Source organism: Miscanthus floridulus, chromosome 15, assembly GCF_019320115.1.
Source record: "Miscanthus floridulus cultivar M001 chromosome 15, ASM1932011v1, whole genome shotgun sequence".
NCBI classification, from domain to species: domain Eukaryota; kingdom Viridiplantae; phylum Streptophyta; class Magnoliopsida; order Poales; family Poaceae; genus Miscanthus; species Miscanthus floridulus.
In genome coordinates, this window is record NC_089594.1 from 73,255,980 (window position 1) to 73,269,224 (window position 13,245).

The 13,245-nt window shown below is 43.8% G+C and overlaps 1 protein-coding gene across 1 annotated transcript; it reads left to right on the plus strand.

The window, feature by feature from the left end:
* Nucleotides 1-6,813: 6,813 nt before the first annotated feature.
* Nucleotides 6,814-10,591, plus strand: LOC136506797 (uncharacterized). The gene has a single exon (XM_066501693.1). The coding sequence runs from the start codon at nucleotides 7,594-7,596 to the stop codon at nucleotides 10,303-10,305; it is 2,712 nt and encodes a 903-aa protein (XP_066357790.1). The 5' UTR covers nucleotides 6,814-7,593; the 3' UTR covers nucleotides 10,306-10,591.
* Nucleotides 10,592-13,245: the final 2,654 nt, after the last annotated feature.

Below are 13,245 nucleotides of genomic sequence, written 5' to 3' on the forward strand. Positions count from 1 at the left end.
TCATACACGGATATATTGCTAATTAAAGTTTCATATTAGAAACTATGTCATCCTAAGACCATCTCCAAGAGTCCCTCAATACCTCATATCACTATAAAGCTGCCATATTAGAGTTAACTATATTTTTTCTTGCTTCAGTAGTTACCCGATACCTATTCCCCTTTTTTGTGGCAACTAATAATTATCTTATCTTCCCTCAAATAAAAGGGAAGTTGCATTTCTGTAGCAACTCCCCTAATATTTACAAAAATAATATTAGGCTACCTCAATACATACATGTTAGTGATAGATTATTGATAGACTGTTGTAGATGCTCTAATAGACTTATATCATTTTTTATGGAAGGAAATCCTTAATATAATGACGTGAACTCTAGCATGTCCCATAATGGCATGTTTGGAATGCAAGAATTCAGTCTAATTTCATAAAAAAATGCAGGAATAGAACAACATTACCACATTCCAAACACGACATGAAAAGATAAAGATTAGCATTTGAACCTGGAACCGAGAATTGAGAATACGCACACGACACACCAAATTGCTATTTTGTCCTAAAACCAATGTACCAAACTGTTGTTGGGTATCACCGTCCGACAGAAAATTTCAAATTTTTTGAAACCCAATGAATCCGTCGCATTAAGTAGCTAGCAACACGGAGCAGAAGAAAACAACCTAAACATTCGCAGTAGTCTCCTCTTGAAACATCCTCTCCACTCAAACACCTAGGCTTTGTTTAGTTTGCAAATTTTTTGGTGATATGGTACTGTAGCACTTTCGTTGTTATTTAGCAATTAGTGTCCAATCATAGTCTAATTAGGCTTAAAAGATTCGTCTCATAAATTTCGTCTATACTATGTAATTAGTTTTATTTTTTATTTATATTTAATGCTTTACACATGCGTCCAAAGATTTGATGTAACAGAAAATCTTAAAAAATTTTGTAAAACGAAGTGGAACTAAACGGTACCTACACTTTAGAGACTCGAGTGAAGTGGAGACCTTGTGAGCCGAGCCTGAGTGAGCTGCCTGCTGCCTGCGAGCATGTGACACACTGCAAGCAACAAGCGAGTAGTCGCCCAATGCACCCTAGCTTGTTTCGACGTGTTGTGCCTGCGACCTTGCCCATGTCCTCACCCAAGTGGCCATACACGACCAAATACCTGTACTACTGACGTAGCTAGCCTCCACGCCTCCATAAAAAATGAGTAGGTTTGCCTTGGACCTTTACTCCAGCCTGCCTCTTGTAGTTTTGGGTCCTGTTTAGTTCCCTCTTAGAATACCAAATTTTTCAAGATTTTTCATCACATTAAATCTTTAGACACATACATGAAGCATTAAATATAAATAAAAAATAAAACTAATTACACAGTTTAGACGAAATTCACGAGACGAATCTTTTAAACCTAATTAGACTATGATTGGACACTAATTGCTAAATAATAACGAAAACGCTACCGTAACATTTTGCCAAATTTTCCGGCAACCAAACTGGCCCTTGTATTGTGCAAGAACGAACCTACCTGACTCTGCAGACGTTTTGCAGCGCGTGAAACAAGCTGATGCTTGGTTTCTTCAGACTTCAGTCAGTTCAGATCATCTCTAGTGTGTGTAATTATTGGTGTTTGATTTCAGATCGATCGATTTGTCAATGATAAGGTCAGTGAGTTGGAGCAAGTGGCAACGCAATTTGCAGCTAATAATCCTGTACTGTGTTAGTACTAGGGAGGAGGGGATGGGATCTTTTAGGGGGTGTTTGGTTTCATAGACTAAATTTTAGTCCATGTCACATCGGACGTTCGGATGCTATTTAGGAGAACTAAATATGAGTTAATTATAAAACTAATTACATAGATGGAGACTAATTTACGAGACGAATTTATTAAGCCTAATTAATCAGCCATTAGCACATATTTACTGTAGCACCACATTGTCAAATCATAGACTAATTAGGCTTAAAAAATCGTCTCGCAAATTAGCCACAATCTGTGCAATTAGTTATTTTTTTCGTCTATATTTAATACTTCATGCATGTGTCCAAACATCCAATAGAACAGGGACTAAAATTTTCCTGTAGGAACCAAACACCCCCTTAATCTGATTTGTGAATTGGTATCTAGGGGCACCCCCTTAATCTGATTTGTGAATTGGTATCTAGGGGCATTATTTTAGTGCACCAGGATCTGACTGGAAATGAGGTCTGTCTGCCCTACATGAGCTGACCCTGACCTAGGAAGTCAGTAGTCTTGTCTACGCAGAACCAATTGATCCACATTGGTACATTTTTCTTTTTCTTTTTTAAAATAATATGTAGTTTTTTAGCATAAAAATAATATGTAGCTGAGCAGATTGCTGTTTTATTATCTACTCGTATCCTGAATTCCTGATAGGTAGTGCCCCCTTCAAGAAAAGATGCAATTCTAAAATAGTATCGGGTTAAATCTTCTCAAGTTTGATCAAATTTATATAAAAAGATATTAATATTTAGTAATTAAATATGTATCACTATCATTAGATTTATCATGAAATATTATATACCTATTTGAAATTATAAATGCCGATATTATTTTTAACTTAATCAAAGTTAAGATAGTTCGACTTGGTCTAAATTAGAATCGCATCTTTTTAGTATGGGGAGGCTTTTACTCCTTGTTCCAGTACATATTCAATTCCAGGGATAGGGAAGCAAAGGCATAAATAATTGGAAGGTACAGCACCATGTCCTGGAGTTTATTTATCTCTCACTTAGACAGAAAAATGGGTGAAGTTTTAGGCTTGAATGCGCAACCAATAACAGTTGGGATTTTATTACGGGAATGGACTAGGCGGTGTTTGGTTGTTTAGTTGTTACTAAAATTTATGTCACATTGAATTTGTTTAGATACTAATAAAGAGCATTAAATATAAATTAATTACAAAACCAATTACATAGATGGAGGCTAATTTGTGAGATGATTTTTTAAGCCTAATTAATCTGTCATCCGCATATGCTTACTGTAGCACCACGTTGTCAAATCATGGACTAATTAGGCTTAAAAGATTCGTCTCGTAAATTAGTCGCAAGTTGTGTAATTAGTTTCGTAATTAGTCTATATTTAGGGCCTGTTTGGGACTGCTCTGCTCCACCTTTTATCGCTCTGCTCCTAAACTTTCCTGCCAAACATGTCCAACTCCACAAACTCTGCTCCCAAAAAAAGATGAAGTTTTGGTCCAACTCCATGTTTTTCGCGGAGCTCCTCAGAGGGTACTCCACAAACCAGCGTTTCGTATGTCCTCGTGGAGTTGGAGGTAATTACCCGCAATTGCCACTCGTTATGCAAATACCGGTTCGTTCTATTTCCTCCCGTCGCCTCTCTCTCCTCTGCTCTAGCCCGTCCTCCCCAAACCACCGGCGAGCGGAGCCCTGGCCGCGCTCGGCCCCTCCGCCCCTGGCGAGCGGCGGCCCGCCCTCGCTTGGCCCCGCCACCACCGGTGAGCGGCGCCCTGGCCACGCTCGTTCCCTCCACGGCAGCGCTAGCGGCGGCCGCACGCCTAGCACTCTGAGCCCCCAGCAAGCCGCGTCCGCAGCAACCGCACCTCAGGCAGGCGGCGCGTCCCCGACGGCCGCGCCCCCGGCGAGCCGCGCGTCCCTGGCGACTGTGCCCCTGGTGGCCACGCCCGTGGTAGCTGTGCCCTGGGCTTGTCCGCGTGTCCCCGGCCATGCCCCAGCAAGCCACATCCGCATTTTCACCATCCCCGGCGGCGCCCTTCTTCATGTATGCATCTTCTTCCTTTCTTGTCTTTGCGTGGCTCATGCGCCCCTGATGGTCGCACCATGGCCGCTGTGCTCTCGGCAGGACAACCGCTCACGCCCAGAGGTTCTCCACGAGCCCCGCTGCCTCTGAGGACGACCTCCACTTGCTCGCTTCCTACGACGGCCTCCAGATCTCCACAAGCCCCGCTGCCTCGGATGGATGTGCCAAGGGCATAGAAGGACATTCCACCAAAACCTCCTGTTACTGAAGGTGGAGCAGAGCTGCATACCAAACAGTCACATTTGCTTCAGGAACTCTACATCATTCTGCCGTCTGTTCGGCTGATGCTGATACGATCGTATACGATCATAGATTATTACTGCTGGCTGATTTGGTATAAGAGAAAAATATTGTTCTGGCTAGAAATTTACGATCGTTTACGACCAAGCAAACAGGCGGCTGATCTCTACACCAGAGTGTACAGTGTACACCGCCTCCTGCGTCCTCCTTGCAAGCGTGGAAAGCCATGTCTGTGCCTCCAAAGGCGCAATCAACAAAGGAGGTTGGGTGATGGTTGATTGATGTACAGTTCTTGGATGGCAATATTCCAACTGTAACGGATTCAGCATTCAATTGAGTTACCGAATCGTATAAACAGTTCTCTTCCAATTATGATTTCAAAAGATTTCACAAATTTATGTGAAAAAAATGCTATCCTTACTCTAGCAAGCAGGTAATACATGAAAAGTACTAGGAAAACATCTGAATTACGAAATTCTTGTGATATTTCAGTTATCCTCCTAAAGCATAACTGCAAGATTTGACAAGAAATTGACTTTAGACCCAATGGACAAAAGACGAGATTCAGATGCTCGGCCTGTTCACTGGTTGGTTTCTGGGCTGATTTAAACTGACTGATACTGGTTTGTTGTAAGAGAAAAATACTGTTGACTAACTAGTTTAGACTGGCTAAAACCAACGAGCGAACATGCTACTATTGCCATCGTTCAGCATGAGTGGCAGCATGGACGATGGATTATTGGATTGGATGGGGCGATGAAAAAAGCTCCCTTGGCCGATTGGATGGGGCGATGAAAAAAGCTCCCTTGGCCCCGAGCCTTTTTGGCGACAGCTCACTGCTTCACGAGGCCTATGCTATGTGGCCATTTGACTGTCCACTGACACGCTGGATTCTCTGTGCAGCAGCAGCTAGGAGTAGATGCACACACACACACGCCTCACCTGACCTGATCCATCCATCCATCCACATCACGAGTGTCATGCCAAGTTGACAAAAGGCAAAGGAAACAATAGTCATATGGATCGATAAAGATAGGCCCATGGCGTGAGACGACCAGAATCATGAAATGGAAAACGTCAATGGATAAACACACAACACCAAAAACACTGTTTGAATGTCAATGCTAGCACTACTAAACCTGGTTTAGATTGGGGTTAGGAATCAGTATTCGATACTGTAGCACTTTCGTTTGTATTTGATAATTATTGTCCAATTATGGCCTAACTAGGTTCAAAAGATTCGTATCGTAATTTACAATCAAACTGTGTAATTAGTTATTTTTTATCTATATTTAATACTCCATGTATGTGTCCAAAGATTTAATATGACGGAGAGAGAGTGAAAAAACTTGTAATCTAAACAAGGCCCTACAGGTTTTCAATGATGGAAGTCAATGTCAGTTTGGGGTAGGAGTAGTTCTCACCATTAAAATTCAAGCTGATGGAAACAACACATTCGTTCTAAGGAGTAAGGAGTAATGACTATCTAACTTTGGTGGGACCATCTCAAAGATAAGGAGCTCCTTGAACAGATACAAACTTGTTGTATGCATTATTATAACAAATCATCATGAAGTGCAAGAAAAGCAGCACGAAACTAGGCGAAAAGGCCAAAGACAGCTCCACAAATCAGTCAAGAAGACGATCATTGTGGCATGCTTTTGCTTTAACCCCATAGACAAAAAAAAACTGATGACCAATAACACTGCATTTCAATGAGGAAAAAGTTTCCCTAATAACAAAAAAAGAAAAGGAAAAGTCAATGCACAAGCACTTGTTTGGATGCAGCTGCTGCTTTACAGCCAGCCCACTCTGTTACTACACACTGTAAGGTAGGGCCCAGGGGAAAATTAATGCTACCAAACCAAACACTTTGTTTTTACTTGTGCGTGTTTAGTTCGTGAATTTTGAGAATTTAGCTACCGTAGTACTTTTGTTTTTATTTGGCAATTAGTGTTTAATCATGGACTAATTAGGCTCAAAACGTTTGTCTCGTAATTTCCAACCAAACTGTGTAATTAGTTTTTTCTCGTCTATATTTAATGCTCTATATACGTATCACAAGATTCGATATAATAGCTACTATAGCACTTTTTGAATTTTTTTTTAAAAACTAATCAAGCCATTGGTGAAGATAGTACACTTGCAAACAAACGGCGGCCCCTAAAATAGTGACTGTCAGTACTTTATTACTCCAGTCCAGAGCAAGAGGTAGGAGGAGGACGGAGGAACAACCAGAAAGCGAGCAAGAGGTAAGAGGACGGAGGAACAACTTAGAAAGCAAATAAGGCCAAATAAGGCCAAGTTTGGTTTCTATGTACGTTACTAAAATTCTTGTTACATCGAATATTTAGATACATATATATATATATATATATAAAGTATTAAATATAGATTAATTACGAAATTAATTATATAACTTACGACTAATTTACTAAACGAATCTTTTAAGGCTAATTAGTCCATAATTTGACAACATAGGGTCTGTTTGCTAGGAGGAATTATATAGGAATTTGGATGGTTTGGAGGAATGCTGGAGGAATTTGTGAGAGAAAAAACACTGTTCTAGATGAAAAAAGAAGCGGATCAAATCAGGTTTAAGAGCACGTAAATAGGACATGATGCTAAATAACATGTGCTAATAATAGATTAATTAGACTTAAAAAAATCGTCTCATAAATTAACCTTTATAATTAATCTATATTTAATGTTTTTTATTAGTATTTAATGTTGGTGACGGGTGATGTGCTGCTGCCTGCTAGTAGCTCTTGCAAAGGCAATGAATGCAACCTCCTCTTCATCATGACGCGCTGCATTTAGTGGCATTGAAAACACCTGCAAGGGGTTTGGTGAGTTGAGAGGAGCTAGGGTGTGTGGCTGGGAGCTGGTTTCTGCATCTGCCTCTGAGCTCGGGTTTCTTTCTTCCTCATCTGTGAATCGAGCTGGACTCTGTTCTATCTCCTGTTTGTATGTAGGAGTAGCTGTAGATTTCAAGAACTATTCAGTCATATCTCACCCCACCCCATTCCATTTCATTTACCAAGCGGTTCTTGCTGAACGGCTGGAGTGGCGGAAAAAGTGGAGTCAAATCTTTTGTTTTTCTCTGCTTTCTTTTTCTCCCCTTGTTTGATGCTGTGCTCTTTTCTTTAATTTGAGTTCTTGATCCTGCCAAAAGCAAAAGACCTCACGTTTTGTTTGCAAAGATGAGGGGTGTCCTGGCATTTCAAACCCTCCCCAATCCCTCCCACCACAAAGCTCGAATTTCTGTCTGCAGTTTCCTCGCCTCTCAATCCCGTTCCCTCCACGAAAACCTCAGATTTCCACGCCCAGTGCTCCACCACCGCAGTTCTTGATTCGCCCAGAACCAGCTACCCAAAGATCCAGTTTTTCCTCCCGAAACTGCAGTTTTCCTGCACTCGTTGGTCCAAAATCTCCCCATTTCGCACGGAAATCTCGGGGGGTTTGCCCACTCCATGCCTCACTCCGCTCGTTGATCCAAACCGCCACCGGAAAGCTGCGATTTTTCCGCCGGAGAGCGGCGTCTTCTCGATCCGAGGCCCATGCATCTGTCGCTATGGAAGCCGTTATCCCACTGCGCCGCCGTCCTCCTCGCCAAGAACCACCGGCGCCGTGGCGGCGGGGGCGGTGGGCACGGTGGTGGCAGCAACGGCCACCGTGACGACCCGTCCTCCTTCCTGCGGCAGCTGCGGGACGCGCTCGACGCAGCGTCGGAGGATGGCTCCCTCTGCCCGCCGCCAGACACCGCCGGCGCCGATGCGGACGCCGCCGTGTCCCGCTCCCGCTCCCTGGCGCGCCTGCGCGCGCAACGGGACTTCCTCCGCGCCACGGCCCTTGCCGCCGCCGCCGGCCCGTTCCGGTCTCTCTCCGACCTCCCGCTGCTCCCCCACGCCATCGCCACCTTCATCGCCATGTACCCGGACTACGCCTCAACCGCCGATGTCGACCGCCTCCGCGTCGACCATTATTCCCACCTCGACGCCCCCGGTGCCGGCAGGGTCTGTCTAGACTACTGCGGTTTCGGCCTCTTCGACTCCAGTTGGGATTCCTCCTCGTCGTCCTTCACATTGCACGAGCTCAATGCCAATTTGAGCAACCATGCGCTCTATGGCGGCGCTGAGCCCGGCACCGTGGAGAATGACATCAAAGAGCGCATCTTGGAGTACCTGAATGTGCCAGCCAGCGAGTATGCGCTGGTGTTCACAGTGAGCCGTGGGTCAGCGTTCCGGCTGCTTGCTGAGTGCTACCCCTTCGAGACCAACCGGAGGCTGCTGACCATGTTCGACCATGAGAGCCAGTCCGTCAATTGGATGGCACAGAGTGCACGGGCGAAGGGTGCCAAGACGCTCACTGCATGGTTCCGCTGGCCAACACTGAAGCTCTGCTCAACGGAGTTGCGGAAGGAGATCGTCGGCAAGAAGAAGGGGCGGCGACGGGATGCTGCAGTTGGTTTGTTTGTCTTCCCTGCGCAGTCTCGGGTGACCGGCGCCAAGTACTCCTACCAGTGGATGGCGCTGGCGCAGCAGAATGGGTGGCACGTGATGCTTGATGCTGGTGCACTTGGCCCTAAGGACATGGATTCACTGGGGCTCTCCCTATTTCGGCCAGACTTCATTATAACTTCGTTCTACAGGGTGTTTGGTGCAGACCCAACTGGGTTTGGTTGCCTTCTGATCAAGAAGTCAGTAATTGGGACACTGCAGGGGAGAAATGGGTGTAATGCATCAGGAATGGTGAGGATTGTTCCAGTGTTTCCACAGTATCTCAGTGACTCAGTTGATGGTTTTGATGCATTTGATGGGCTTGAAGATGATGCAGGCGTTAACAAAGATGAAAAGCCGTCTTCTAATGCTCAAAATGGGTCGCAGCTGCCAGCATTTTCAGGTGTCTACACGTCTGCTCAGGTTAGAGAGACTTTTGAGAGTGATCCTGGTCGGGACAGCAGCTCAGACAGGGATGGGGCAAGCACCATCTTTGAAGAAACTGAGAGCGTCTCTATGGGTGAGGTCATGAGGAGTCCAGCCTTCAGTGAGGACTGTTCATCAGAGAACTCTTTCTGGGTTGATGTTGGCCAGAGCCCATTGGGGTCAGAGAAGTCTGGTCAGTTCAAGAAAGGGAAACTGGGTTCACCATTACCATCTTCTTGGTTCAACGGAAGAAAGTGTAACAAGAGGATGTCCCCAAACTTAACTTCCAGGATATCTAGAAGCCCACTTTATGATGGTCATGTGATTTCCTTTGATGCAGCCGTGCTATCAGTCTCGCAAGATGCAGACTGCCTCAAGGAAGACCCTGAAGAAGAAATTTTTGAGAATGGGCGGAGAACTCATTTCAGGCAGGTTAGTGAAATCCAAGAGGAGCCAGAGGTCGAAGAGGTGGCATGCCAACGTGCTATGAATGGTGGTGCAGAGCACAAAGAAAGTGCGATAAGAAGGGAGACTGAAGGGGAATTCCGGCTGCTGGGAGGTAGGGATGGCAACAGCAGATTTACTGGGGGGCGACTCTTCGGTGTTGAAGAGATTGATGGAGGTTTAAGCATGGGGCGCAGAGTTTCTTTCAGCACGGAGGCTAATATCATTGCTGACAGGCTGAATCGGGCCTCAGATGCTGCTGAAGCTTCTGGATATACATTCCGTGATGATGATGGTTGTGCAAGTGATGGATATGATGATGCTCAGGACTGGGGCAGGAGGGAGCCAGAGATAATTTGCAGGCACATTGATCATGTTGATATGATGGGACTCAACAGAACTACTCTTAGGTTGAGATACTTGATCAATTGGCTAGTAACTTCACTTTTGCAACTGAAGTTGCCAGACTCGAAAGGTGGTGATGGAGTCCCTCTTGTACACATCTATGGTCCCAAGATTAAGTATGAAAGGGGAGCAGCTGTTGCTTTTAATGTGAAGCAAAATGATGGAACGTTTGTTAATGCTGAAGTTGTTCAAAAGATTGCTGAGAAAAACGGCATATCTGTTGGCATTGGTTTTCTCAATCATATAAAAGTAGACATGAACCAGAAACAGTTAAATGGCATGCTCGATATACCTGAGGCTTCATTTTATAAGAATGGACGCAGAGACAATAAAAAGGTGACCATAAGAGTTGAAGTCGTGACTGCTTCACTTGGCTTCCTTACTAACTTTGAAGATGTTTACAAGATGTGGGCTTTTGTTGCCAAGTTCCTTGATCCTTCATTTCTTGAAAGTGAACGCCTCACCATTGCTGCTGACCACTCAGAAGGACAAAATTAAGCATGACATGTAACATAGCAACAAAAAGTGAGAGGAAGGTGATTTCTCCTTCTGTTGAAGCATATGTTGTCTTCTATGCTTTCAAGGGGTAATCAGTAGTGGATTTAGCAGATTTGTTTATTCTTTGCCTAGTTCCTCGATATGAGTCATATGACTTGTTTTTATTCATGTAGAGTTTGCTCAACTCAAATATGTACCAGCAGCTCATCAGTAGAGCTCTTTCCCACGGAACAATGTCTGTAAAGCAGCTCATTGGAAATGAAATAGTTTGAGTGGTTTTGTGCAAGTTCAATTTAGTCAGATACTCAGTCTCAGATGTGTGTTCGTAATGTGGTTTTTACATCTTAGCAAACATTTCATTTTGGTCAACTTATGTGCGTCTCTTGCTTAAAATTTGTGATCTGAAAGTTTGAATATGTTCTGTGGTCTGTGGATCCTCATAACATATGGATGTTGCTGAATACTTCTTATCTGTTCATAAAGTAAAACCAGAAACTTAGAATGCTGTGAGTTTAGGTTCCAATATTCTTCCAATTTGCATCTAGGGCTGCTTAATCTGCACAGTACATGTTTAGGTTTCATAAATATAATAGTAAAACATCCAGTTGGGTTTGAAGTTTGAGTGCAGTACCATTGTTTTCTTTATGAGCGCTGAGCAAATATCAACCACATATTGCCTGTATTGTATTATGCCATTTAAGTTTCTTGTGATCACATAGAAACAGGATATTTTTTTAATGTTATTTTTTTATCACAATGAAAGTTGAATGCCTTGATAACTATATTCTAGGATGTATAGTCAGATGCTGCTGTTTCTGCAGCCTGGGACCATCTTTGTTCAATGCAGCCCTGAAGTCTTTTCATATCCTACTGTCAGTCCATGGCATACACATTCCTAGGATCCTCTCTGAAATGGAGACGGTCTCATGAATTCATGATATAACATGGAGAAGGTCTGATACAACCTTAATGTTCCCTTTGTGCTAATAAACCAAAATCAGGAAAGCAAACTACAAATTTGTTTTGTGCTTTGCTTTTAACTATCCAGGAAAGGTAACTCCTATTTGAACTGTTCCGATTTCAGTTTGTTCATGACTTTTGATGGTCCCCATTCACCGCAAGGCGATACTCTGGAACTTTATTATAGTTCCCACTCTGTGATGCCATAATATAGATCCAGGTAGTGGTCCCTTCTCCTTTATGCTAGTAATCAAAATTTTGAAGCTCATACAAATTACTGTCTTATCTGTGTTAGATACTTAGATGCTAATGCTCAGTTGTAATTTTTTTGGGATGCTCAAAGAATCTGTGATGTTGGATGACTCTTTTGATGACACCAATAGGCGCTTTGTGCGGAGAATCCAAGAATCTGAGGTCAGAGAGGCGTTGAAAAGGATGAAAGGAGGTAAGGCGATAGGACCGGATGGTATCCCAATCGAGGTGTGGAGATGCCTCGGGGACATAGCTGTAGTATGGTTAACCAAGCTGTTCAACCATATTTTTCGATCGAACAAGATGCCTGATGAGTGGATGAGAAGTATATTGGTACCGATCTACAAGAATAAAGGGGATATTCAAAGTTGTACAAATTACCGGGGAATTAAGTTGATGAGCCATACTATGAAGCTATGGGAGAGAGTTATCGAGCATCGCTTGAGAGCAATAACGCGGGTCTCTATGAACCAATTTGGTTTCATGCCCGGAAGGTCAACCATGGAAGCCATTTTCTTAATAAGACAAGTTATGGAGCGGTATAGGGAGAAGAAGAAGGACCTACACATGGTTTTTATTGACTTGGAGAAGGCTTATGATAAAATACCAAGGAATGTTATGTGGTGGGCTTTGGACAAACATAAAGTCCCAACGAAGTACGTCGGGCTTATTAAGGACATGTACAGCAATATTGTGACTAGAGTTCGAACAAGTGATGGAGACACGGATGACTTCCCGATTAGGATAGGACTACATCAAGGGTCAGCTTTGAGCCCTTATTTGTTTGCTTTAGTGATGGATGAGGTCACAAGGGACATACAAGGGGACATCCCTTGGTGTATGCTTTTCGCGGACGATGTAGTGCTAGTTGATGAAAGCCGGACAGGAGTGAATCAGAAACTGGAGTTATGGCGGGAGACTTTGGAGTCCAAAGGTTTTAGACTTAGTAGAACTAAAACTGAGTATATGAGATGTGACTTCGGCACTACTACTCGGGAGGAGGAAGATGTTAGTTTGGAAGGTCAAGTAGTGCCTAGGAAGGATACCTTTCGATATTTAGGATCAATGCTACAGAGGGACGGGGATATTGATGAAGATGTTAGCCATAGAATCAAAGCAGGGTGGATGAAGTAGCGGCAAGCGTCTGGTGTCCTATGTGACAAAAGGGTACCACAGAAGCTAAAAGGCAAGTTTTATAGGACGGCGATTAGACCTGCTATGTTGTATGGTGCAGAATGTTGGCCTACGAAAAGACGACATATTCAACAGCTAAGTGTCGCGGAAATGCGTATGTTGCGTTGGATTTGCGGTCATACAAGAAGGGATCGAGTTCGGAACGATGATATACGTGAGAGATTAGGGGTAGCGTCAATTGAAGAAAAGCTTGTCCAACACCGATTGAGATGGTTTGGACATGTGCAACGGAGACCTCCAGATGCACCGGTGCGTAGTGGAATCCTAAGTCAGGATAGTAACGTGAAGAGAGGCAGAGGAAGACCGAAGTTGACTTGGGTAGAGGCAATAAAAGGAGACTTGAAAGGATGGAATATACCCAAAGACTTAGCCTTAGATAGGAGTGCTTGGAAGATAGCTATTCACGTGCCTGAACCTTGATTGCTTCTGTTGGGTTTCAACTCTAGCCTACCCCAACTTGTTTGGGACTTAAAGGCTTTGTTGTTGTTGTTGTTGTTGTTGTTGCTCAAAGAATCTGTGATCTCATGGGTTTTC

What these genes read in the sequence shown, in the direction of transcription:
- LOC136506797 (XM_066501693.1), top strand. Translation starts at nt 7,594, where the DNA reads ATGCATCTGTCGCTATGGAAGCCGTTATCCCACTGCGCCGCCGTCCTC.